At 51.4% G+C, this 25,272-nt stretch overlaps 10 protein-coding genes and 1 non-coding gene across 11 annotated transcripts; 5 read left to right on the forward strand and 6 right to left on the reverse strand.

Annotated features, from left to right (window-relative positions):
• Positions 1 to 80: 80 nt before the first annotated feature.
• ALT_3007 (L-rhamnonate dehydratase) lies at positions 81 to 1,557 on the forward strand (the record flags this gene model as incomplete). Its single annotated transcript, XM_033563607.1, has 3 exons — positions 81 to 167; positions 283 to 505; positions 587 to 1,557. The coding sequence occupies 3 exons, from the start codon at positions 81 to 83 to the stop codon at positions 1,555 to 1,557; spliced, it is 1,281 nt and encodes a 426-aa protein (XP_033419498.1).
• A 667-nt stretch (positions 1,558 to 2,224) lies between these two features.
• Positions 2,225 to 3,204, forward strand: ALT_3008 (SDR family NAD(P)-dependent oxidoreductase; the record flags this gene model as incomplete). Its single annotated transcript, XM_033563608.2, has 4 exons — positions 2,225 to 2,293; positions 2,344 to 2,609; positions 2,674 to 3,091; positions 3,154 to 3,204. The coding sequence occupies 4 exons, from the start codon at positions 2,225 to 2,227 to the stop codon at positions 3,202 to 3,204; spliced, it is 804 nt and encodes a 267-aa protein (XP_033419499.2).
• A 108-nt stretch (positions 3,205 to 3,312) lies between these two features.
• Positions 3,313 to 4,466, reverse strand: ALT_3009 (amidohydrolase family protein; the record flags this gene model as incomplete). The annotated part of the gene is made up of 2 exons (XM_033563609.1): positions 3,313 to 3,740; positions 3,806 to 4,466. 2 exons carry the CDS (start codon positions 4,464 to 4,466, stop codon positions 3,313 to 3,315), a joined length of 1,089 nt encoding a protein of 362 aa, XP_033419500.1.
• A 1,127-nt stretch (positions 4,467 to 5,593) lies between these two features.
• On the forward strand, positions 5,594 to 6,912 carry ALT_3010 (zinc-dependent alcohol dehydrogenase; the record flags this gene model as incomplete). The annotated part of the gene is made up of 4 exons (XM_089599474.1): positions 5,594 to 5,718; positions 5,821 to 5,869; positions 5,919 to 6,075; positions 6,143 to 6,912. 4 exons carry the CDS (start codon positions 5,594 to 5,596, stop codon positions 6,910 to 6,912), a joined length of 1,101 nt encoding a protein of 366 aa, XP_089456217.1.
• Positions 6,913 to 7,202: 290 nt separating this feature from the next.
• Positions 7,203 to 7,274, reverse strand: ALT_t073. Its single transcript has one exon. It is a non-coding gene; the product is annotated as a tRNA-Arg (tRNA).
• Positions 7,275 to 7,775: 501 nt separating this feature from the next.
• Positions 7,776 to 9,147, reverse strand: ALT_3011 (uncharacterized protein; the record flags this gene model as incomplete). The annotated part of the gene is made up of 2 exons (XM_033557575.2): positions 7,776 to 8,753; positions 8,806 to 9,147. 2 exons carry the CDS (start codon positions 9,145 to 9,147, stop codon positions 7,776 to 7,778), a joined length of 1,320 nt encoding a protein of 439 aa, XP_033413466.2.
• A 1,334-nt stretch (positions 9,148 to 10,481) lies between these two features.
• Positions 10,482 to 14,221, reverse strand: ALT_3012 (uncharacterized protein; the record flags this gene model as incomplete). The annotated part of the gene is made up of 2 exons (XM_033557576.2): positions 10,482 to 13,844; positions 13,907 to 14,221. 2 exons carry the CDS (start codon positions 14,219 to 14,221, stop codon positions 10,482 to 10,484), a joined length of 3,678 nt encoding a protein of 1,225 aa, XP_033413467.2.
• Positions 14,222 to 15,476: 1,255 nt separating this feature from the next.
• ALT_3013 (uncharacterized protein) lies at positions 15,477 to 18,332 on the forward strand (the record flags this gene model as incomplete). Its single annotated transcript, XM_033557577.2, has 1 exon — positions 15,477 to 18,332. One exon carries the CDS (start codon positions 15,477 to 15,479, stop codon positions 18,330 to 18,332), a length of 2,856 nt encoding a protein of 951 aa, XP_033413468.2.
• A 708-nt stretch (positions 18,333 to 19,040) lies between these two features.
• ALT_3014 (mitochondrial 37S ribosomal protein mS29) lies at positions 19,041 to 20,633 on the reverse strand (the record flags this gene model as incomplete). The annotated part of the gene is made up of 2 exons (XM_033557578.1): positions 19,041 to 19,912; positions 20,000 to 20,633. The coding sequence occupies 2 exons, from the start codon at positions 20,631 to 20,633 to the stop codon at positions 19,041 to 19,043; spliced, it is 1,506 nt and encodes a 501-aa protein (XP_033413469.1).
• A 366-nt stretch (positions 20,634 to 20,999) lies between these two features.
• Positions 21,000 to 21,732, forward strand: ALT_3015 (ribosome biogenesis protein RRS1; the record flags this gene model as incomplete). Its single annotated transcript, XM_033557579.1, has 2 exons — positions 21,000 to 21,058; positions 21,129 to 21,732. The coding sequence occupies 2 exons, from the start codon at positions 21,000 to 21,002 to the stop codon at positions 21,730 to 21,732; spliced, it is 663 nt and encodes a 220-aa protein (XP_033413470.1).
• A 944-nt stretch (positions 21,733 to 22,676) lies between these two features.
• ALT_3016 (Rho GTPase-activating protein) lies at positions 22,677 to 24,807 on the reverse strand (the record flags this gene model as incomplete). Its single annotated transcript, XM_033557580.1, has 4 exons — positions 22,677 to 23,338; positions 23,387 to 23,481; positions 23,534 to 24,206; positions 24,276 to 24,807. The coding sequence occupies 4 exons, from the start codon at positions 24,805 to 24,807 to the stop codon at positions 22,677 to 22,679; spliced, it is 1,962 nt and encodes a 653-aa protein (XP_033413471.1).
• Between the last annotated feature and the right edge of the window lie 465 nt (positions 24,808 to 25,272).

The following is a 25,272-nucleotide window of genomic DNA, read 5'->3' on the forward strand; positions in this document are numbered from 1 at the left end:
GATTATTGAGTCCCTAGCTCCTCTCTTCTCTTCTTTTTTTTTTCCCGGTCGCAGCTTGTCCAACTTCACCTCAGCACACCATGACTCTCAAATCGGCCTTCCCCCACATTAAAGAAGTCCGAACTTTCATCATCGATGGAGTTGGATCGGGTGGAGATTATCACAATGTTAGTATACCTTCGAACACTGCCATTTTGCGCACTTCTAGCTTTTCCGATTGGAGAAAGCGCGATACCTGGGGCGAAATGAGTTGGCTAAATGTACCTCCTCATCATGACTTAGGTCAAAGGTGGCCACTGGTTGGTCGACAGTGACATCTCTACTCCCATGACAAAATGGGCGCAGTATCGCGGTTCCCGGACATCGTGGGGTATCAACGTCTTGGGATCTTTCTGCGTTGAAATCGAAGCTACCGATGGTACCAAGGGTTTCGCCACTGGATTCGGTGGCCCTCCAGCCTGCTGGCTGGTGCATCAGCACTTCGAACGTTTCCTGGTCGGCGCTGGTAAGTTACTCTGTTTCCGGCTCAGAACGGCTGTTCAACTAGCAGACAATGGAAGAAGCTGACCTGATGTCTAAACAATAGACCCTCGTGACACAAACGATCTGTTCGAGAGAATGTACCGAGCCTCTATGTTCTACGGTAGAAAGGGTCTTCCGGTCGCCGTTATCTCCGTCATTGATCTGGCCCTCTGGGATCTCTTGGGCAAGATTCGCAACGAGCCGGTTTACAAGCTCATCGGCGGTGCTACCCGTACGCGATTGCACTTCTACTGCACCGGTCCTCAACCTGCAGCAGCCAAGGCAGCCGGTTTTATTGGCGCAAAGGTGGCCCTGCCTCATGGGCCCGATGAGGGTACGGAAGGATTGCTCAAGAACGTAGAGTACCTCCGCAAGCAGCGTGAGAGCGTCGGCTCTGATTTTCCCCTGCGCGTGGACTGCTACATGTCCTTGAATGTTCCATACACCATTGAGCTCGTCAAGCGGTGTGAAGCGGAAGGAATCAATATCGATTGGTGGGAGGAGTGTCTCAGTCCCGATGACTTTGATGGCCATGCCCTTCTCAAGCGGGCCCACCCCACAGTCAAGTTCACTACGGGCGAGCACGAATACTCTCGATATGGTTTCCGGAAACTTGTTGAGGGTCGCAACCTTGACATCCTCCAGCCCGATGTGATGTGGGTCGGTGGCATGACAGAACTGCTCAAGATCTCGGCGATGGCTGCAGCATACGATATCCCTGTTGTGCCTCACGCATCGGGCCCGTACTCGTATCATTTTGTTGTTTCTCAGACCAACTCACCTTTCCAGGAATACCTGGCAAACTCTCCCGACGGAATGACCGTTGAGCCAGTGTTTGGCAACCTCTTCGTGAACGAACCCATCCCAACTCAGGGTTACCTCGATGTTTCAATCCTGGATAAGCCAGGTTTCGGTTTGGAACTGAACCCTGCGGCGCCGCTGATTCCTGCTGCCACTATCCTTACACCGGCCCCTCAGAAGAGCCTCACATTGCCCGTCGAGGACGAAAAGTTGACCAATGGCGCTGCTCACTAGATTGGCTCTTTTGTCTGGATATCCGCTTGGATCTCAGGTTCTTGACGAAGATTCTTCTATTCAACCATTTACTGCATCCTTTTTATTCATGAATTGTATATATGGATTAATCGCATTGATTTACTTGATAGACGGAATGACCGGAATTCTGTCAATTTCTAGTACACTCGGTACTATATCTCAGACTGATTACCCATCTATTTCACAATAAAACCAATAGCCCTATTTTGTTAAAGAGCGACCTATTGTCAAGGAATACTAGGCCACATTAGAAGTCGTGCAGCACCAGTACGGAATACCTCTCTTCTACCTCTCTACTTCCGCACATAGGGACACTTCTTGTTCGAGTCGGCGTTTCCTCCGAGGCTACGCGTATGTATGGAGCAGTGTGGGGAAGTGGGATGGATTGATCGGGGTATCAATAGCACGAAGCCCGAACAAAACCCCACAATTACCGCTATCACTCTCTTATCACCAACCCCTCGGCGGGGTCCCAAGGCCCAGCAGCCCTCATGTGAGGAAAAAGATCACGATCAAACCGAAGATCAACCATTATATCCTTGTGTGCTGCTAGCTGCCCATTAGTTCCTCCTCCAATTGCGTCGTTTGAGTTGTAACTTTGAAGTGTGGTAGGACACACGTCGATCATAAAACAGATCGTGTCGCGATGCCTCTTCCTCAGCTGTTAGTCGGAAAGGTTGCGGCCATTACGGGCGGATTGACGGGTATTGGTAGGGTATGGATTCTTATTCCTAGAAATTGCGACTCGACTAACTCATTCGCCAGGCGATTGCTCTCGAGTACCTGCGTCATGGCGCAAAGGTAGCAGTTAACCATTTCGGACGCCCAGATGAAGAGCCGCTGCTGGAGGCCATGCGGAAAGATGTTGCTGAGATTACAGGAAGTGAGGGGGGCCGATTCATCACAGTACCTGGAGACGTCTCACAGCCCGAGACGGGCCGGGACTTTGTCGCGAAGACAGTCGAGGCTTTCGGACGGCTAGATGTTTTCGTGAGCAATGCGGGAGTGTGCAAATTTGAGGACTTCCTGGAGTAAGTCAAGCCGCGTTACAGAAATTCAAGCCGCTGTACAGCTACTTACTGTCCGGCCTTGCAGGGTTGACCCTCCACTTGTCGGGCACACGGTGAACACGAATCTCTGCGGAGCCTTCTACGCAACTCAAGCGGCAGCACGGCAGATGGCCCTAGCCCAATCGCCACCTGGTGGCTCGATTATTGGGATCAGCTCCATCTCCGCGCTTGTCGGAGGCGGACAGCAGACACACTATACCCCTACCAAAGCTGGAGTGCTCAGTCTGATGCAATCGACTGCTGTAGCGCTAGGGAAGTACGGAATCCGATGCAACGCCTTACTCCCTGGAACTATCCGGACCCAGTTGAACGATAGGGACATGAGTGATCCAGTGAAGAGGACGTACATGGAGGGGAGGATTCCATTGGGACGGTTGGGTCAGCCTCCTGATCTGGCTGGCCCAGCTGTGTTCCTGGCCTGTGATGAGTTGAGTGGCTATGTGGTGAGTGCTGATCTATTTTTGTGGCTGTGGCTTTGAGGGAATGGCTACTAACAAATGCACAGACTGGCGCACAGCTGCTTGTGGATGGAGGATTGTTCGTGAACCTGCAGTGATCATACTGAAGTTTCTCTGTGACGATGGTCATGCTGACGAGCGTGTTCTACATGACTATGATGATAAGGGCGTACATATGTATATAATAATTGCCACAGATTGCATATTCACATCTTGATACCGTACGCTTTGGCTGCAACCTCTCCCCAGAACCCCTTCTTCTGTTCGTCAGTCAACCCTCGTCTCTCAAGGACATTCTCTACAACACTCTTCCAGCGATTCCAGGAGACATCATTGCCTCCTCCACCTATATTGCAAACAGGCCAGTCCGATCCAAACATGATCCGCTCTGGGCCGAATACCTCGAAAACAACGTCCGTCCATGGCTGTAGTCTATTAACTAGGAACGCGATGTCTGGATCAGGTGTCGAGCCAAGCGGAGGTAATTCTGAGAAGCCACCGGAGAGCTTCATGTAAGTTGTAGGATATTGAGCCATGGCGCTGACCAGAGCCTTCCATTCGAGAAATTCGGGGTGAGAAGTTATAGACTCACGAGTCGAATAAGGCAGCCGAAGATTCGGTTTACAGAGATGGTCTTGCATGGTGCCTCGGTCAGTTCATCTTGCATGTCAATCAGTTATCGGCTTGAACGCAACATACTAATCACCAGTGTCACTGCAGCGCCTCCATCATCCACATCCTCGTAAATTCTCTTCATCATCTCGACCGCTTCTTTCAGTTGCCAAAGACCGCCTTGCCGCGCGTCTACCCCAAGGTCAAAGGTCAGCCTTCTGCTACCGAGATACTTGAGTCCGTCAAGGAACCCCTGACTGAGCATGACACCCGACGGTTTATCTTGAACGAGGTACCGCACTCCGCATACTTTCCTCCAAACCTCCTCCGTCTGCGTCCTCTCCTTGACTAAGAAAAGATACTTTTCGAGTGCGGCGGGGCCCCCCGGTACGGGAGCCCAGGGAACAATCCCTAAGCATAGATGTCTATCGACATCCCTATGTCCCTCACCCGAGATTGGTTTTCCCAAAGCAACGCGAGTCAGCAGAGACACTTCATCCAGAGCGTGCGACCAGCCAGCACCTGATTCTTCAACCGATGAGATGCGGTCTGTCTCGAGAAAGATGAAGCCGCGCAGGTATGCGTCATGTGCTGCGTGTGGAGATGTAGGTACTGCTGCTGTTGCTGCTCGATATTCGTCGACAGAGTGCTGCGATCCAAGCGGGTTGTTCGGACCATGCCATGCCAAGGTTGGGAGATGCGACTCCGGGAATAGATGGATGTGAGAGTCGACAATTGGAGTAGGCATTGCGTCGTTCTTGATGCTCCTCTGCAGTGGCCTTCGCAGAGATCCGCGACTCGTCCACCTGGGCTGTATTTGGGATGGTCTGAATGCGGGGTAGGGCGCTTCAGCTGTTACAAAGTATCACAATGCATAAGCAACAAGGATTTGGTGTAAGAATACGACATAAATGAGGTATCTTGTAGGTCGTCATCGAGATCTGTACTTTGTTGATTTCCCTGAAATAACACGATCGGCGACCATTATGCCGAGCGTACCACTTGGTTCCACCGTTGACTATGGATGAACGAAAATCAGGTGAGTACCTTTTGAGCAATTTGGATGGAAGATATATACTCCCGCCCTCGCCGAGTCCCATTCATACCTTGAGCTTTTTTGAAAAGGTTTTGCTCGACCATAGATCCTGCCTGAGACAGGGAAAGTACCCTGTACGAACCCCGCTTCGGCTTGCGACATTCTCGACCCCTCATTGATTCTTCCTTCCTTCGCTCCCATCACGCGCCTTGCACAAAGACGAACCAGGCATCATACCACACTTATACTCGTGCATCTTCCAAAATAAGCTGCCGCTGAGGTACAACCGAGGTCGACTTCCCGCTTGACCCTTGGTTGTTATCGTCGTTTCTCATACCGGCATGCGACTCTGGCAGTCTGGAGCAAGCCATACCCCTCATGATCCGTCTTTTATACTCTTCTGATTGGACGCTGAAAGACGTCGAGTGCCGATTCGGTTATTGCCTAGACTTTGAGTGCCTTGCGCAAGCTCATGCAGTATACCCAGCATACGTCTTTCAAGCTCTGTCGCATCCTGAAAGGCCTAGGCCTGCACACCTTGCTGCGGAAGAGTCGGTTGTATGGTTGTGCCCAATTGCCGGCTATAACTCTCCCCGCTCCTCCTTTTCGTTCAGGAGTAACGTAATATTCGACCATTGCAGATAGCACGGACTTGGCAATGAAGATCAAAATAGAGGTGGAGTAGATAAAGAGGGGTCCGAAGATCGTGGGACGGTGGGAGTGTTTGAACCACTCGGATTGCCACCTACACTTCTTCGCGACTTGTCTCTTCTTTCGCATTTCCGTCAACACTGCTCGTATATCACCAGAATAGCACCAGATAAGCTCATATTGTCGATATGGCCGGCCCAGAGATTCCAAAGAAGCAAAAGGCGGCTGTCTATGACCAGCCTGGCACCGTGTCAACCAAGATTGAGGAGATTGACGTTCCGGAACCTGGTGCTGGTGAAGTCCTCATCAATTTGTATGTCTCGTGCTCGGAATATTTTTCCGTTGAAAGGAAGCGCTGTGTTATTCTTCTATGCTAAAACCCGTGTTGTTTCCTTTGGACTGACAAAGACAATAGAACACACTCGGGTGTTTGTCATTCCGACTATGGTGTCATGACAAACAGCGTAAGTCATGTCCACCCTTCACCTGAAGTGGGGCCCTGACGTCTCCTAGTGGAAGGTGCTTCCACATCCTACGATGCCAGGGCAAATTGGTGGGCATGAAGGAGTAGGCAAAGTCGTCAAGCTCGGCCCGGGAGCTGAATCATCCGGCTTGAAGATTGGGGACAGAGTTGGTGTCAAATGGATCTCGAGTGCTTGTGGAAATTGCCGTATGTGCCATCCGATATTCCAAAGCTTTCATCTGGCAGTCTCGGACTGACAAACGAGCTTTTGCAGAGCCGTGCCAGGCGGGCTCCGACGGACTCTGCTTTAAGCAGAAGATTTCCGGGTACTTTACCCCAGGCACATTCCAACAGTACACCGTGGGGCCAGCGAACTATGTCACACCGATCCCGGACGGACTTGCCTCGGACGAGGCAGCCCCCATGCTCTGTGCGGGTGTCACAGTCTACGCTGCCCTTAAGAGAAGCCACATCCGACCAGGGCAGTGGGTCGTCATCTCCGGCGCTGGTGGTGGACTGGGACACTTGGCAGTCCAACTGGCCAGTAGGGGAATGGGTCTGCGCGTGGTCGGCATCGACCATGGCAGCAAAGAAGAACTAGTCAAGGCCTCTGGCGCAGACCACTTTGTGGACATCACCAAATTCCCCTCTGACGACAACGGCACGGCTATCGTCGCTCACGTCCAGTCGCTGACCGATGGCCTGGGTGCACATGCCGCTCTTGTCTGCAACGCTTCGAATGCGGCATATGCCCAGGCTCTCCTCATGCTGCGTTTTAACGGCACGCTTGTGTGTGTGGGTGTCCCCGAACATACTCCTCTACCCATCGCAACGGCAACTCCGGGAATAATGATCGGCAAGCATATCACGATCACTGGCTCGGCCGTGGGAAACCGAACCGAAGCTATCGAGACTTTAGAATTTGCAGCACGGGGTGTCCTCAAGGCTCACGTCCGCACAGAGAAATTGGAGAACTTGACGAGTGTTTTCCAGGAAATGGGCGAGGGTAAAATTCAAGGAAGAGTGGTTCTGGATTTGTCTTAAGCTGTCGGCATCAGTTGTTCTATCACGAGTGCGTTGTTCCTGTGTTAAGCATGCGTCAATGTGATTATTATTGTCGTCCTTTGCGTTGAGGCCTGTCTACTTGATCCCGGTAGGATTTCAACCATCCTGATCCTGTCGCTCTGTGAGTTTCGTTTTAAACATCATTGCTGAAAAAATTAATGATGAAGCTGCTGAGGGATAGATAGTAAATGACGCCTCGTAAGCGGCTTCAAGCATAGAAAATGGTAGAGACATATGGGGGATTGAAAATCAATCAAAAAAAAAAAAAATGACCGACGCAGGATTCGAACCTGCAATCTCTTGATCCGTAGTCAAGCGCCTTACCATTGGGCCAGCCGGCCAAGCTTAGTAGACAATAAGCCAGATTTAGATATATAATAAAAATTTCATCTTTCAAGAGATGATTACTGATTGCTTGCCAGTGCCTCATGTCAGCAACGAGTTATGAAGCTTAATGTTAAGCCCAAATGAAAAGCAGCGCCTTGGTAATGTTACTGTCGGTGCATATTCAGTAGATAGCTTTGGTCTATGTTATTTATATAGATACTGCTGAACACAATCTATTTTTCAGCGTACACCTCATGTTCTCAACCATGAAGTTGATATCAATTGTGCTATATATGTATCAATATATTTCAGGTAGGTAGGAATCGCAAATGGTCAGCATATGGGCTATATGGGAATATCACCACTTTCTCAGAAGTGCACGGGGTTGAATGAAGTACAGTGACTATATTAAAGGCACAAGGGTATCTAGATACAAAATCACTCAGGAAAGCAAGAATATGTACAGACAGCCAACCAAAACACACACATAATGACCCAGACTTAGGCTGTAAAAGTCATCGACTGCGTTTAGTATCTCCTCCAGATGTGGCCGTGGCTGGGCGTTTCTGCCCAGATGTAGTAGAAGTCGATTCAGCCACGCGTACTAGAGCGCCCAACTTCAGAATATAGGCTTTGGGGGCTCTATTTACCTCGTTCTTCTGCAGGATCCTTCCCAGTCTGTCTGCGAATCCACCCAAAACCGCAGGCTGTAGCTTCTCGAGCGCATCGAGGATGAAGAAACTGCCGGTCTCGTCTGTTCTGCCGATAAGCTGATGATAGAGGTTGCGCTGGTCCTCGTCCTCTCCGTGAAATGTCGTCCGGGCCCATGTATTACCATCCAGGGAATCCTTGTTACGGCTGCAGATGTCCTCGAGCAGTGTTACCAGGGCTTTTGCTGCGCCTTCCGCGCCATGAGGTGCCCGAGCAACGATATTTTGCTCAATGCGGTTGACGTTTCGTTCTAGCTGTTCGACAACCTCGTTGACATCCAGACCTGTGCTGTCTGCAGGTACCTGCCCTGTCTGACAATAGCGATCGAAGTCTGCCAGGAGCCTCCGTGTCTTCTCCTGCATCTTGTCAAAATAGATCGCCGCACAAGCCCCGGGAGGCATCGCCTTGCATAGACTGGAGAAGACGGCGTCATCATGTAGGGCTAGTCGTACCATGGTGGCTTCAAAATCACCCTGGACCACGCACTGTTCCGGAGTGCGTGATTGATCTGCATGTTCCACGAGATCATAGCGAAAGTCTTCAAGGACTGTGGATGTACTAAAGGCGGAAATGATATCTCTCACTTTCTGAAGGCGGCTCATGCCCCCTTCGGACTCACTGCGAAGGTACAGCCAGTTCAGCTGTTCGACTACGGCCTCAAGCTTGCCCTCAAGAAGCTGCTCGATACGGGGGAAATCCTCAGAGGACCCGTTCTCTGACAGCGGTACATCGGACGCAGGTGGCTGGGAGATGAAGCAGCCGTGTAACTGATCAAGGAGCCACTTGAATTGAGGATTAGCGTTTATCTGATGTGATCGGTAGGTACCAACTTACGAAAATATGCTGGCATGCCACCTCAGGATGGCCCGAAAAGGTCAAACAGGTGCACGTATAAGCATCGGATCCAATATGAACCCGAGGCCTTTCCGACAACTGAAAATCATAGCCCCCCGCTACCGAGCGACAGCCAACAACATCAAAATGACTCGTCAGTCCAACAAGCGCCCTCGCCTCCGAGTCACCGTCCAACCGAGCGAGGTCATATACGATGCCAGAGTTCGCCTGGACGGTTGACAGCCCGGCCGACTCCTCTCCACCCGACCTGCTCTCTATACTAGAGCTATTCATCGCAGCACCGCCTTCAGTGAATGCTGACTCCTCCCCCTGCGAATCCATAACTGGAGTGTCACCACCTATCGAAAGTCCGTGGAGATGCCTCGTGGGCGCAGACATAAGACCCGAGACACCAAGTCGTGCCAATGAACTGATTCCGGTTAAAAATCCCACGATGGTACTAGCACGCTGAGACACAGCGCGGACATGCCCAATTTATAACGAACACCCGCAGAGTTCGCATCGAACCATGGATGGGAGCGGGTACCATGATACAAGCAAGAGCCAACAGAATGCGCCAGTCTCTCTCACGAGCGCAGCAAACAGCGGCAAGTCAGTCGCATATCCCTCATTGCCGGGTCGCGGGATCCGGATTTTGAGGCTCGAAGCTGCGCCAATTTTCGCCATTCACCCTTGCCGCAGAACTATCACTCGTGGACGTCTTGGCATGATGGTTTGGACATTTGAAAAGCGGATAAGAGGCAACCAGCTTGTGCCAAGGACTTGGGAATGTCCAAATTGCCCTCAAGAACCGGGGGACTGAGAACCATGGTACAGGTTCCCCAATGGTGTCGGAGTGCGCACGACAGGAGGCATCCTGACCGGCAGATCATAGATACTTACTAAATCACAAGACCTCTACTACTAAAGTCACGATCTAGAAACTATCAGAAGGATTCTATCTTTGTACTGAATTTCGGCGAATCAAAATGCTCACCTTCGGCGTCGAAAACTTTAGACGGCGGTAAGATCCCCATGATTGACCGCAAGAAGTAAAGAGCCTCGTAAGGCTTATCGAGGAGGAGGACAAGGAGGAGTGGATACAGCTTCGATGACCGAGCAAGTGAGAAGCATCGAGTCAATATGAAAACGGGTGGATGAGACGTCGTCTTTCTCTGTCTGCTGCCGCAGGAGCTGAGTTGTATAAATGAGGCTTGAGCAACGACCAGCGGAGTTGAGAGGCGTCGGCTCAGGCTTGTGCCACGGGGGCGCAGCAGTTGTTTGAGATGCGGCACAGCGTCATTCTTTGCAAACTACGGTTACTATCTACGAAGATAGATGCTTGATCATAAATTCCAGAGGGACAACTTGCAATGTCCAATTTAAGTTCCATTCTTCAATTTCTAACCGACACAGAGCATGTGGACTTGCGGGGGTATCTAATAAAATTGACCGATGTGTATATCTTGACCAATTCAAAACAGAATTGACGTATGCATTGGAAATTAGTAAGGCTTGGAAGGATAAAGGGGTATAGTCAAGGAAATTCGTTCAGTCATAATCTCTGTAAGTCGCAGCGAACAAAAAAAGCAAGACCAGGAAAGTGATATATATTCCTGGAAGCCTCAAAGAAATGCTTGAGCGATGCGGAGCACACTCGTTATCAAGCTGCCAAATTACGAACTTCCCCTCGCAGCGTTCCTCCTCTTCGCATCCTCCAGGGCTTTCCGAAGCCGCTCCTGGTGCTCAGGATCTCCGTCCGGCTTCCTGGGCCCAGGGGTTACCGTAGGCGGACGAGGACCTGGCAGCAGGACATCCATAGGGTGCACAGCAGGAATGGTCTCGGAAGACATAGGCTGCTCTACCATTGGTGTTTTGCCCAACGATTCAAGCAGATCATTGATTTCAGCAATGATCTTAGAGGGACCAACCCGCACGCTCTCCATTTTCGAGTGGAGATCTTTCTGAATCTTCGCATCTTCCTTCTTCTTCTCGTCATCGAGACGGCGGAAGATCTCAGGGTCAGCGTTGGAGTAGCGAGCTTCAGCGACAGAAACACTGTAATCCGCGTTGTTGAGGGCCGTGTCAGCGACACCAAAGCTGTGCAGAATGGATTCGGAATCCTGCCGCAAAGATTCGACCAGAGTGAACACGGATTTCAACAACTGCTCAACCTCAGCTACAGCTAGACCAGACGACTGGATGGCATCAGAATCGATCCTTGTCACTTTGGCCGTGACCTCATCCAAGAGACTTTGGTTCTCGCCTAGTCCGAGTATGATTGCGTTGTCAAACGTATCCATAAGCCTGTTAGCCCGGTCGTCGCGCGCCTTGGCTGCTTCGAGTATATTTCGCTTCTCCATCTGATCAAACTCCCCGTCCAACTTTTTCAGAGCGGCAGAATCTCCCATGAACACCAGTGGCCGTCGTTCTGCCTTCTTGCGCCGGCGCTCGCGGTCCAGGGCGATCTCGAGACGTTTGTAATAGCGTATTTCAAGCTTCTGATAGATATCATTGACGATCTTCATTGTGCGAGACAGGTTGTACTTGTCGGTAACAGAGTCCTTGATCTTGCTATTTTCATGGTCGAGTTGCGCGAGGGAAGATTCATAATGATCCTGAAGTGCGGAAATTTCCCCCTTCAGACGTTCATCCAGCGGATTGAAGACCATAGCGACGAAATCGTCCAGCTCCTGTCTCTCTTCGTCCAGCTGTACCCGCGCTTCTTTCTGGCGAAACTCTTCTTCCAGAACGTTGATATCGGCATAGCCGATTTCCTTCTCGTTGAACAAGTCATCAATATGCTTCTCGGACTCCTCCTGCCGTCGCATACGCTCTCGGTCAGTCTTCTCGCGACGAATCTTGGCTGATGCCTCCCAAGTATTGACGGCCTCGCGGATGTAGCTGAAGTCATCCGAGTATTTCTCCAAATCCCTTCTGGTTGTAACGTGCCATGAGCTTTCAGACTGTTTTGCTAATGGCGATGAGACCATAGAACGCAGGTCATCGATCGGACTACCTGTCTTTCCTTGCGTAGAAGCCGCCGGCAGTGGAGGCGGCGAAGACGTCCTTGGAGAAGTTTTATTCCTGTAAGCGACGCTTTTCTCTCGGATAAGCCCGATGAAAGTTTCGTCGAAGTCTTTTTGAGCCACTGAAGACGTCACAGTACTCGACCTGTTCCGATTCGGTGCGTTGGGCGCGTTCGCCATTACACGACCACTTTCCGCAGACGCTTGACGCAGCGCAGAGTATGCCTGGTACGCAGGGCGGTCAAAGGTAAGGTCATCAGAGCCACGTTGAGGGCCCTCAGTGTATCGAAAGGGAGTGTAAATGGGCTGCGGAGGGTTTGTTGCTAACGGGGAGAATGTCTTGTCATTCATGGAGGGCGGGACGGATGTAGCCCGCGAAATTGGATTTTGAGCAGCCGACGAGAAGGCTCTGCTTACCTTTGCCTTGAAGGCATTAGGCTGCGAGGCTGATCTGTGCAAACCCGACGGTTGGGGCGTGTGAAGTCGGGGAAGAATTGGACGCCCTCCTGGACTATAGCGGCCTTCTTCCGATTCCCCAAGGGCATCGTTAGAAGAAATCTCCGCATCATATCCCTCTTCTGATTGCACTGGAATCAAGCCCGACTCGACGGGAGGAGATGTTGAATTCTGCCGGTTCGGTAAGGATTGTGGCGCATCTTGATCCTTCTTCTGTTCAGGTTCGATGTTGTACAAGATCTCACGCAGTTTTGTTTCCTTGGCCATGAAGGCCGTGAATATCTTGAAGCGCTCCTCGTCAGAATCAGCAACCTCCTCTTTTCGCAGCATCGCTACATAACGTGCCAACGATGACTTGGACCAGGAGTCTAGATCTTCATAGGGTTCTTGTGGTTTGGGCTGCGGGCTCGCTGTGTTCGGTCTCCCACCACCAGTTTCACCTGCGGCACTGCTCGACGCAGGCGTAGCCGTGCGCGACGGGACTTCCTTCCGAGGAACCTTGAATTCCTGCTTCTGTTGTGTGATGTCGACAGGGCTCGATCCCTGCGTTGAGGACCTGGTTTCGGGCCCTGAGGCCAGACTCTCCCGAGATTGCTCGACAGCGGATTTGGTCTGTGGAGTGATTGGTTGGTTCCAAGCTTCGATAACGCCATCAATACTTTCAGATGCTTCAGTAGCCGAGATAATACTGTATTCGGTTCCGCTACTATTTACCCTAACAGGACGGGGCGGATCACGCATATCCGGCGTAGTGCTTGGACTAACTGGTGACCCGCTGTCATGATGCTGCTGAGGTATGGGCTGCTGAGGGTATGCAGGTTGCGCAGAGGGTGAGGTCGTCGTTGGTGGAGTAGATACGGTGGGTTGGTTACCCGATTCAGGCGTAAAGGAAGCCGGCTGACTTGGAAGTGAGTCGACTACAGTCGAGGAATTGATTGGATGGTTCTGCTTGCGTTCGGGTATCTCCACGCCCACTCCTGTCCCGGGAGTAGGTGTCAGGTACTCCCAATCTGACGGGGTTCCAGGCCCCAAGCCATAAGCATTGGCTGGGAACATGTTAGGACCGGTCTTGGGCGGTACTGGCGGAGCAGTTCCATGCTCGTTTGGCAAGGTCTGGGGCCAAGGTTGCTCTGCAGGCGGAAGTTGCTGGGCGGGAGGTGGAGGACTCATGCTTTGGGGAAGCCCTGAGCTGGCTTCGGTTGCATGTGCTGAGGCCGAGTAGGACGACAACTGAAAATTTTGACTGGAAGGAAATTCTGCATAAGCAGGGTGGTTCGGCTGTTGCCATGTCTGCTTTCCTAACGGTGTGGGTTGAGTCTGGTAACTTGGGGGAATTGGCTGAGGTGGAGGGGGAGGCGGTAGAGGCGCAAGAGCTTGCTGGGACGGGTGCGAGGCACCTGTTGTCCACTGCTGATGATTCTCGAAGAAGGGAGGCTGTGAGCCATACCCAGGAGGAGGTGGCAGAGGCTTGTGATGGTCAGGGGAGCTGACAGTCGGGGACTGAACTTGCGCATGATTATGGTGCTGATGCTCCGCCGCACTTGGGGGTCGGGGCTATATAAGACCAGATTAGCATGAGGTCATCCACGTAACTGCGCGACGATTCAGATACTCACAGGCAGCGGCGGAGGCGCCAGAATCTGATGCTTATATCTCACTCCCCATGACGTTGTATTCAGGCCGCCGGGAGCACCAAACACGGGTGACCCACCTGCGCCAGGTGATATACTGGAGATAGATCCGTACGTATTAGAATGATACGAAGGAGCTGGAATCGGCGCAGGAGGAGGAGGGGGCGGCGGAGGTGCCACAGAACCCGCGGACCAAGAGGATTGCTGGTGTTGAGTTGTCGCAGGTAAACGCCATTCTGGTTGAGAAGGGCTTGAATGCGGTGGACCGGTGGAATGTGAGTGAGAATGCGATCCGTACATGGCTAAGAGATTTTCTTTGTCAGGTACAGATATGCGCCTGGACTAGCATGGATATTGCCGGTCTGTTTGTTTCTTTGAAGGCCACTTACCGCAGAACCGGTGGGGTTCGGATGATTATGAGCCTTACAAGGAGAAAAAGAATCGATAATCAACCCTGGATCAGGAGGACAAGATAAAGGAAAATAATCTGGTGACACCGGAGGGCCAACCCTGCGTCTTGACAAGAAAAACTATGATGACCCCAGGGGGCCGAGTCCAGGTGATGATGATGATGATGGAAGAAGCACCTGAGGCTGTGCTGAGTGTTCTCCGTATTTCGCAAGCTTCGCCTTCTCCAACTCTGCCATCAACAACACGACCCACAACATCGGAAACAAAAAACAATCATCATAAAATCGCTAAATATTGATCGTTCTTTGACCTTAAGAGTTCTTGGTTCAGGACACGGCCATGATTGCTTTGTGAACCCTGGCTAGCCTCGACTTCAACGAGGATCTTGAAAGGAAACATCCCGATTCAATGACAAGTCAAAGACGAACGTCTTTCTTCCCCCACCTTTACTCGGGCTGCTCATAGATGTCGTCGTTCATCGATATTAAGCACAAACAATAAGACTGACGGGATGTCAATGCTGAGAAAACCCTCAGTAGGTATCATATTGACCCATATATATCATGTTGACATGGAGCCTTCGACAGTCGAGTGTATACAATACGCCGGACCTCAGCAGGTCAATGGATTTTAAAACCAATACGCTTTCTGTTATCCTCATGCTTTTGCGATCTCATGGGTTGGTTTTGATAATGAAAGACAGCCGAATCGGGGAACTCGGGGCTTTCCTTTGTTCCTGAATGCTACCATGGGAATCAACTGCGAGCAGCCGAAATAGGGTAAACGAAGGTCTACCATACCATACCTAGGGACCGACCATCGAGCATACATTCGTTTCTTGCCTACTGTGTCTCTTTGTCCTTGAACCACTGGACTTTCGAAAGTCTAATGTGTTACATAGCCCTGAAAGAAACACCATTTTAAGCATCTGTTGCCCTGTCCTTGAATAAAGGGTTCTTTGTTGCCCTAAACATTCGACATGTCCTCTCTCATTGCTGGCCATTGAGAAGAATTAAATATATACAATGTTCTATCGAATGACAAGATTGACTTGCATCGTCCAACCATCGTCCAACCATCGTCCAACCATTGATCAGACATACCAGGCTCTCCTACAGAATTCGTGCTGTTTGTTGTTGAAATAATGGTCCTCGGTCTTCGTCCTCCTTCAGATCCCGAAAGAGCCCAGGCATGGTGGACGGAAGTTTTCCTGTCCCATCCGCCTCGCGAGGTGGTTGACGCACCGGAGTTCCCTCCCAGGCCGGACGAGTTTCAAGAGATCGACTGGGCCCCATATGTGGAATCGAAAGATGCAAAACTAGCACGCATCTTGTGGGATCGTCCCACTCAAAAGTTCCGACAATACTTGGACAGCCTAGGCCAGCACCCTTTTCCTCGGCCGGATGATGACGACGATACAAGGGCAATGAGGCACACGGAAGGACTCGCCTTCGAGGTGTACGAGCTTCTCCTGCGGGAGCACATGTACCCCATTGCAGAGTCCGAATGGCAAGATAAATGGACGCAGATGGGGATGGACCAGGCGAAGTGGCGTCTCGATGATATCTTGGAAGACTGGGGGCATGTGCCGAATACGGGTCCCGTCCTTATTCGAGGCAAAGATGTAATGACTTCCCGCCAATTGACGGTTGCAACATTGAAGCAGGAGCTTAGGGCCCGAGGCCAAGTCCAGACTGGGACTTCGCAAGTCTTGCGTAAGCGTCTTTATGACTATGAGCGCAAGTCTCTCACCTTCTTTTCCAGAAGCGACCTTGGACATTGGAACATATCCACAGGGAAGCCGCGGGGACGAAGATTCCACCCGGGCGATGAGTTGAACCCTCTGGACATGTACACCTGGGCTATTAAACTCAGCCCATACAACCCTACATACTGGGTCAGCCGTTCCTATTACCACTACCAACAGGCCTTCTTTGACCTTGCGATCGGAGATGCCTACCGAGCCCAGCTTCTCTGCGAGGTCCTTGTCGATGCTCGGTGCAGAAATCGTCAACCCGGGCTCTACCCCCGAATCTGGCACGCGATCTCTCAGCATATCCTGGCAGGCATGAACAGTGATACAGGAGGCGTGCCGCCAGAAGTGGAAAAAATGCGTCAACCTAACGGGATTAACTACTTCATCCCAACCCTTCGAAAGGCACTTCATAATATCATCAGCCTCAGTCTCGCTGCTCTTCAAGCCCGAGAGGATTGCAAGGCAATGGAGAAATACCTCCCTCAGAGGGTCATCATGCCGGACCGCGATAGACGACCTTTCGAACGACGTCACGAGGTAATGGAGGCTTATTTCGAGCAGGCTCACGATGAAAAGGAGGAGAAACAGCTTTGGTTTCACGAGTCCCGGGCAGGAAAGGTTTCGACAGGAAGGCTATATCCGTATGAATCGGGTGACAAACATCGCACTGATCAAGATTTCCTCGATGAATTGAACCAAAGGCTCTTCGGAAACAATCAAGCCCTCCCCTGGAGAAGATGCAAGGTCAAATCGGTGGAGCGCCTCAAGCCAGCAAAGGATTCCGCCACGGCACTAGGTGTGTTTGCAACCGAAAACATCAAGAAAGGACAGATGATTTTCGTCGAGGAGCCAGCAATGCGGGGACATCTCGGGGCGAGCAGGCTGCCATCGGACCGGTGTGAATACAGCGCAAGCACGGCACGATGCGCCAACTGTTACAAAGAGCTTGGTGCTGTGTGGCCGGGAGAGGACCAAGAACAGATCAGAAAGATCAAAGCCGGACAGGACAAGGCCGCATGCAAATGCGTTCTCCTCGATGAGAAAGAAGCTATACCACTCAACTACTGTCCCCCAGGTCCTGGGCCCAAGACATGCTCCGAGATTGCACGGAAGCTTTATCACTTTCGGGCCTGTGGGAGGAATTGGAAATGGCTGCATGATGCTATGCGCCCATACATGATGAAATGGGCCAATCATAAAGATTATTCTTACTTTAGCCACACAAACGAGGCCCATGGAACGTTGCTGAGCCTTCTCCTCAGGGAAGTTTTTGACATCACACTCGAGAGGCGTGATAGGTTTCGCGACCCAAATCTCATGGTGCACGAGATTGACGAACTCTTGATCCTTGAGGATAACTTGGACCAAGCTGATGAAAAAGTAGCTTTTCCGTTCACATTGGCTGCCAATATCCAGGTCCCCTTTGACATTCTCATGCAGCTGGGCGTGGACATATTCGCAGACCTGTCGTTCGACACCTGGGTCATTCAAATCGTGTTAAGGAAATTGCTAATCAACGCGGTTCCCTGGGCTGATGTACCGGCCCTGAAGATGAGTAAAGAGCCACGCAAGAAGATCGTTAGGCGGAAGGAGATTGACGACCCAGAAAAGCAACGAGAAATGACTAAAAAGAGGGAAAGCTTTGAAAGCTATGACCCATCTTTTCGAGCATTGTATCTCTATCCGGGTTTCAGCCTCTTCAATCATGCCTGCCCAGAAAAGCACAAAGCACAGTGGGGATTCGACTTCGGCGGGGTCCCAAATCGTGTATTTGTATGGGCAAAAGAAGATATTCCCAAGGGAAAGGAAATTCTCATTTCCTACACTGAGTCGCCCATGACAGAAAAGGGTATGCTCAGGCAGCTTGGCCGACCATGTGCCTGTGACGGCGAACACGCCGACGAGTCAAGCGATGAGGACGATACTCAGCAGCAGTCTCCAGAGTACCCGCCACTGAGCGCCGCACCTCGTGACCCGACTCCAGATAACAGTTCCGTTCCGAGTCAGGGTTCTTCTACGGAGGCACTCGGGACCCAGACGAAACTTGGCCGGGCGCAGATGGACGGAGCAAATGACGACAGAGAGGAGTCTGCAGCCAGAGAGCAAACTTTACTTCCCGAAGCAACTGAGGCCGAAGAGCAGTTTGACTCGGAGTTGGAGCGTTATATGGCAACAAGGAAGCGCCCATACCGCGGGGAATGGGCAGAAAATGGACATTACAAGCGTCGGCACTTCGATTCCTAGAAGAAGCTCTGCGGGAGTAGCACCAGAGCTCGAACGGAGCTATTTCCAGTTTCCCACATATTGGCAGCCGGACCTGAGGCACTTCTTTGCCGAGGGTCGAGCAGGGACTGTTCATCTTGAGGGGCATCAGATTTGTTGCACGATTGTGTTTCTGTTGATTGTGATGGGTGAATTTCTTGTATATTTTTTGGAGGTTATCTTGCGACAAGCTGCTTGGTTTGGGTTGTTTTTTATCGCCGTTGTGATTGCTATATAATTATAGCTTGGGCGGCAGAGGAGGACGAGGAGCCTTCGATGATAATCTCTGTAGCTTTTCTGGATTCCAGTGCGCATTCAGACTTGTGTTGTTGGTGGTACTCCTTGAACATCAATCTGCCTAGTACCGCCGGAAGAGCCTACAGGAGCTCGAAACGTCTAACATCCAAGTAAAGATAAGATTTCCGGACGTTGCCCATCATGAAGGGAAATTGCCATCAGATTGAAGAAGGAAGTCGGTTGTATCTTTTGATGACTCCATTATAGCATACAGACACACAAGAAACCTAACACATCCGGTAAAGTACAGATATTCTAAGAAAAGCCGAACCCATCCTTTATAGCACAGCATAATGGACGGGAATTCGATGCCACAAAAGGTTTATACACAGAACCGCAGCAACCCCCAACCAGCGCAGCTCTAGATGAATAAACGACGTTGCCTGGAGTCGTTTAGGCCATCACTCTGAGCCGTCTTCCCAGCTTCTCTAATTCACCAACAACGCCGCCTCCCGCCAAACTCCACTTCTCCCCAACCCACTCGTCATTGATGTTTTCCCGCAGAAGTCCACTGCGTGCGAAGTATTCCATGAAGCCTCGAGCCTCATCCCTTGTAAGGCCGCCAATAGTCTGAAGCTCCAGAGCACCTTCCTTAGCGGAGGCGGGTTTGGGAGAATCGAACGCGTCAAGGACGCGCTTGTCAACCTTGCTGTAGGGATCGGCCTGAGGGAATTCGGGAGCGGAAGGACTAACGCCAGCCTGGCGCGCTGCTACCTGCTTGAGAGCAACTTCGAAGCTATAGACAGTGGGATTGTTGGAAGCGGAAGTGGCATAGAGCAGCATGCCCCCGTTCGGAAGGGTAGGCTGACCAGCACCGGGCTTCAACAGCGAAAGGAAGTGTCTTACGAAGACGAGATCATGAGCATGAATGGGCTCAAAGTCAGCAGTTCGGTATTCAGTGTCTTTCATCCAGTGTGCCAGGCCATCCACAGTAGCAAGAATGGGAGGGCGAGGCTTGAAGGCCTTCTCGTACCCTGGAGACGCAGAAGTTGCAGTGAGTTCAGCCCACAGCGCCTCAAAGACAGGCCAGGCGACAGCCGGATCGTTAATGCCAAGAGTAGCAAGCTCGGCCAGGCTCGTGCTAGGTTTCACAGCGGAGCCGAAAGCGGGATGTGCCCGAGATACTTTGAGCCCCGACAAGACCTCCTCGTTCGCTTTGACCGTGCGAGACAAGAGGGCAGCCGTTACTTCATTCTGGACATATAGATTGGGAACTTCGTCAGAGAGGGGCGCGTAGCCAGTGTGTGCGATGACCAGGTCCTGGGCTAAAATGTTCTGTAAGCCCACGTACACCAACGTAGCAATCAAGCAAACAGAAGATCAGGGTTTAGGTAAACAGGGTCATAACATACGTTCGGGAACAGTAAACACGACCCATTTCTTGGTAAAGGCCATGGCCATGGCTTGTAGCAGGTGCACACTCTTTCCCGTTCCTCGCACACCCGTAACGATCTTCTTGACCACCTTGCCCTTGTCTTCGCCTTCACCCGAAATCATGTCAAATTGTCTTCCCAGCTCGACAGTCTCCCGTCTTACCACCGTGCCGGGACGGCGGAATATAGACCAGCCCTGTTTGGGCTTGAAAGCCTGCACAGCTCTTAACGGATCGATCAGTGGCAGGGGCAGACCGAGGACCGTTCCCCGAAGGCGTGAATCCACCATCGTCTCTTCTGTGAGGTCCTGCATGCCCTCAACCTCAAGAGCGTTCGGGTTACTGAGAACGATGCGTTTCCGGAGCGCCTTGCGCTCTCCCACAGGGGGCGGACGGGGCCTGTCGACGGGCTTCTTCTTCTTCATCTTGGCTGACTTTGCCTGACGGTACTTGGGAGGACCGTCAAGACTGGCTTTCTTTTTTGTTGGGTTTGCATATTGCACTGGTGATGAGTGGAATGCCGCTACTCTGGGTGTTGCCAATGTCGGTGGTAGAAGAGCTCGAGTCGTCGGACGAAGCCGCGTCAAGCAGCTCCAGCAGAAAGAGGAAACCATTGCGACACACTGGCGCAGAGGCCAGCGTTAACCGGTCAATGGAGGCTGCTGAAAGGTTGGAAGAAGAGGGAGACAGGCTGCTGCCGTTGATTGCCCGAGTGTATCAATCCAATGTGGTTGGGGTCTCGGAGCAACATTTTCGAACTTCTCCTGTTACTATTTAGGGCTTAGCGTAGTGGCCGTCCTAAGCGTGGGCCCGGAACTTGGGTTAAAGCGGCCTCCCAAAATTTATTCCGCAACTTTTTTTTGGGGCCAGTCCGATCGGGAATAACACTGGTCCATATTGATCGTCTACATTTCGCATTTTCCAACCTCACCGGTACATATCGCCGTTCTTCAAGAATCGGCATCGGTACTCTTATCACAATGACCGAAGTTGAAATGGCGACCGCTGCCTCTGAGGCTAAGCCCAAACCCGAGAGACTGTGAGTACAATGGTCCATGGACAAGCCAGTAACCGCCTCACTGCAGATGCTGATTCTTTCGATCCCCTAGTCCTGTTACAGTCTCCAAGCCCACGCCGTACACTTTCGACTTGGGCTACCTGATGGCCAATGATCCTAACCCCCTTGAACTCCCGCGCTCAGAGCCTTTGAACGCCTCTCTGAAGGCCATCGCGCGAGACGGCACCCAGTCGCTCCTCAACCAGCTCCTCACTACCTGCCCGATTACATCTTCCGCACAGAACGGTGTCCTCCTCACCCTCCCTCCCCCAGCGACGGTACTCCCGCGACACAAGCCCTTGCCCACACCCAAGCCACCTACCAAGTGGGAGCTGTTCGCTCGCAAGAAGGGTATTGGCAAGTATAGCAACAAGCCCGGTGCTGCGTTGGCGGACAAGGAGCGCCGCAAGAAGCTGGTCTACGACGAAGAGAAGGGTGAATGGGTACCTCGATGGGGATACAAGGGCAAAAACAAGTCGGATGATGAGTGGCTGGTAGAGGTCAACGAGAAGGACTGGAAGAAGGAAGAAGAGGCGGCGGCTAAGGGCAGTTCGATCCGTGGCTTGTCGCGTGCCGAACGCAAGGAGAGAATACGCCGCAACGAGAGGAAGATGAGATCAAATGAGCGGAGATCCCGCAAGTCCGGTGGTGGATGAGCGAGTAAACACGACTTCGGATGCACTAGACGAAGATCTATCTTCGTTCGTTGTTCTTCTTTCATGTGTCTCAAACGCAGGGCTTGGCCAAACAAAAGCAGGAGTTCGGATTGGAGTCGCTGGTCTTTCTATTGTTTATATCACTTTTACGGATTTTCACTGTTGGACCAAAAACAAGATCAGATTAATGCATCATACCCCGATCATTTGAGATCTCAAATGCAAAGATGGTCTAGAACTACATGTTGGGACCATCCAACTTTGTTTTGGCTTTGTACTCAAGTTGACGCATAAGAGTTCCGTTCGGATATTTTACAATAAGAGGCTGATAGAGGCACACGACTAGCGCACAAACAAAGTAAAGGAATGACGGGCGTAAGGGGTATGCACGCAACGGAAATGAGAAACATCGGGAAAAAAAGCTTCAAGCTGGGAATCAAATGGCAAAAGAAAAGTAAATGCGACGTTTCAAGTACATGTACGTAAAACAATCGGGCCACCAGGATACTGCACGTTAGCTGAGGCAATTTGTACAACCAAAAAAAAGTATGAAAAACCCATAACCCAACTCCGAGGGCGCCAATCTATGCACTTCTTTCGCAAAGAACCACATTTGAGAGACGGGAAAAAGAGTAGTGGTGAGTGCACCGGAAGGAAGTGTTGGATTCAATAATTCTTCCGCGACTTTGTGCGCGAAAAAGCGAAACCAAGATGGCGAAGCAGGGAGAATCACGAATCGCAAGCAGGATGCTGGGAAAAGACAAGTCCAATGTACAACCACAAGAAGATTAGTTTGACCTCGGATCCAGTCCGTGTCTAAAGCAGGATGCTTTCTTAAAGGGGCAGTTTGGAAAGGAAGGCGATTGATGTAGATTGAGAGTTGTCAGGGCAGCAGTGTCAACAACAGCACAACTTCACCAAAAATTGAGAGCGGAGAGTCAAGGTCATATCTGAATCGGAGACAAGGGCGGCCCGAGCTCGGGGAGCTGGGAGATGCTCCTTGTGTGTGTAGTCTCAATCTGTTTGGGCTTCTGTTTCCGGCTCTTGGCTGTCTCAGGACGATACGTTGGTTCATCCTCGGCGGTTGCTTGACTGCTGCCGGAAGAAGATACAGCTCTTTCGTTAGCATCCGAATAAGGTAGAGAAGAGTGATCAACAGCTCCCGTCTTCGAAGATGCGGCCTTCTCCTTTTCGTCCATCTCCCTTTCAAGCTGCAGATACTCTTTCTCGGTCCAGCAACCCTGCCAGCAATTCTTCCAGTCGCATACGAGGAAATGAAAGCAAAACGCGTCAATCTTCATGCAAGGCTGGAAACAGATGCAGAGATTCCGATAATCCATCTTGTTCTGATCGACATACGAGTGGAGGAGGTTGAGGTGGCAGGTGATTGCAAAGAGAAGGTAGTAGTTGTAGGGTGGCAGTTTCGAGAGCTCATCCTTCAGCAACTGCGGGGCGGTAGTTGCGCCCTCGCATTTCTCCGCAATCATGGCCTGGGTTTCCTTCGGGAAAAGTTCGTCGGGCAGCTCCCGTAGCCAAGCCTTAAACATAGATCCAATTGTATTGATGTCATAAAGATCTGGCTCGTCAAAAAGATTGATGTCGAGTTCTGCGCAGTTAGCGAAAGTGGCACGAGAGGTTGTCCAGCTCAGCTTACCTGTATCAAACCGCCGTTGCCAATGCTTTACTTCTTTACCACTACCGGGTACGCGGTAAAGTCCTTCTTCCTCACAGCCCTTATAATTGAGATAGCTGGTGTGATGTTAGCATACGTGAGGACCAGCTCGACAGGACGGCAACTCACTCGATGCAACGATATGGCAAAGCAGGCATCCAAAACTCAGTCTTGTCTCGGCAGTCTTCCAGCTTCTTTGCTATGCGTGTTCGTCTGGCCTGCTCGATGAGAGGGAGGTTGATGACAGAGCAGACATAGTTATCATCATTGAGTAATTCGCGTTCATTTGTGCTGCCACTCCTGGTAATCTTTCCAAAGAATCCTTTTCCTGCCTTTCCAAGTCTGTCTGCAGCACCACTGGAAGACTGTTTGATGTTGTTAAACAGCGCAGCAGAGGCGCCTGACACCTGACTTAGTGAAGCGGAGGGCACCATTGAGCCGACATGATTCCTTTCTTTCCGAGCCTGACCACTTCCTGGCTCTCCGGCGCGATCGACCGCATAGGTACGCACTGCAGCATTCCCAGCTCCCTTGAAGCCGCGGTCTTGTCGGGCCGTAGCTGTCTTGGGGGTCATCTCCGCCTCTCGTTTGCTGCTTTCCTCAAGTTTCACTAGAGGGGCTGACGGACGCCGATTGGCTATTCTGTTTAGCGCGGAGTCGTCCAGTCTGATGGAACGAGAGCGCGACAAGATATTGGCAAAGCGCGGCTTGTTCTTCTTCGTAGGATTTCCGGTCTCAAGGTCGTTGCCAACCTTTTTGGTCTCAAGCGGTTCAGGATTCTTGCTTTCGACAGTAACTCCGTCTATCAGAGCTGCCATTAGTATATTGATAGAACTAAAACGCAGGACATTGTATGAAGCGAGACGCTTACTTTTTTCCTCTTGAGCTGCGCGCTCGATTGTACCAGGAAGATCTGGCGTCGACTCGTACGACTTGGAAGCGATCTGTGTTCTGCGATCCCTAGAACTGCCCCGGCTCTTGGGCTTGTCACTTGAACTTCCCGAACCGTCTGAGCGCTGGGCTCTGTGTGCAGATTTCGGCGCCTTGAGGTTTGCAAAGAAAGAGCGAGACGGTTCGCGACTGTGCTTGGGCGAATCCCTTGGCGAAGGAGGATATGGAGGAATGGCTGTGAAACCAGGAGTCGTGGGTTCCGCCGATTGAGCAGAAGAGAGTGGGAAAGTAGGACTGCTCGACTTGCTATTGGACTCTTGCGTTACAGGGCGGATGGTCGTTCCCTTGAAGAACGGCGAGCTGGACGAAGATTTGGGAGAACGGGGTGTCAGGGGACTGGCTCTGTCGGAGCTTTGGGCACCGGGCGTAAGTGGAGATGAGTTCTTCGCATTCGTCTGTAGAGTGAAGGAGCTTAGATCTAAATTGGGCACGGCGGACTGTCTCGAAGGCATTCTTAGGCGTGCGTCGGTTCGCCGGGCAATTCACCTGAAGGAGTATCGCGGAAAAACACGTCAGGGCGGGAAAAGTGATATATCAAGTCCACTGGATGTGCAAGCTCTATGAGGGGAATCTAGTCGACTAGTCTGCGCCAGCATGGTCAGCACAAATTTTGAGATTTTGACCAACAGGTAAATCACAGTGGGCTGGCTATGAGTAGATAGTCCCGTATGGACTTACCGTCTGACACTTTCCCAGTCGTCCAGATGATGGAGCAAATTCAACTTCCTTCAAGAAATGTCCGAGAGGAAGGGGCGCGAGCGAGACCGTTTTCTGAGATCACTCTGATGAAAGTATTGGACGGAACCAGCCTTTCCAGTACTTCTTTCGATGCTTCAAATGGTCACTATCGGTACGGATCGCCGTTGAAGGGGGTAATATGGTTCGGGGGTTGAGATCTGTCAAGAAGTTGCACGACC

Source organism: Aspergillus lentulus (genome assembly GCF_001445615.1).
Source record: "Aspergillus lentulus DNA, contig: Alt05, strain: IFM 54703, whole genome shotgun sequence".
NCBI lineage: Eukaryota > Fungi > Ascomycota > Eurotiomycetes > Eurotiales > Aspergillaceae > Aspergillus > Aspergillus lentulus.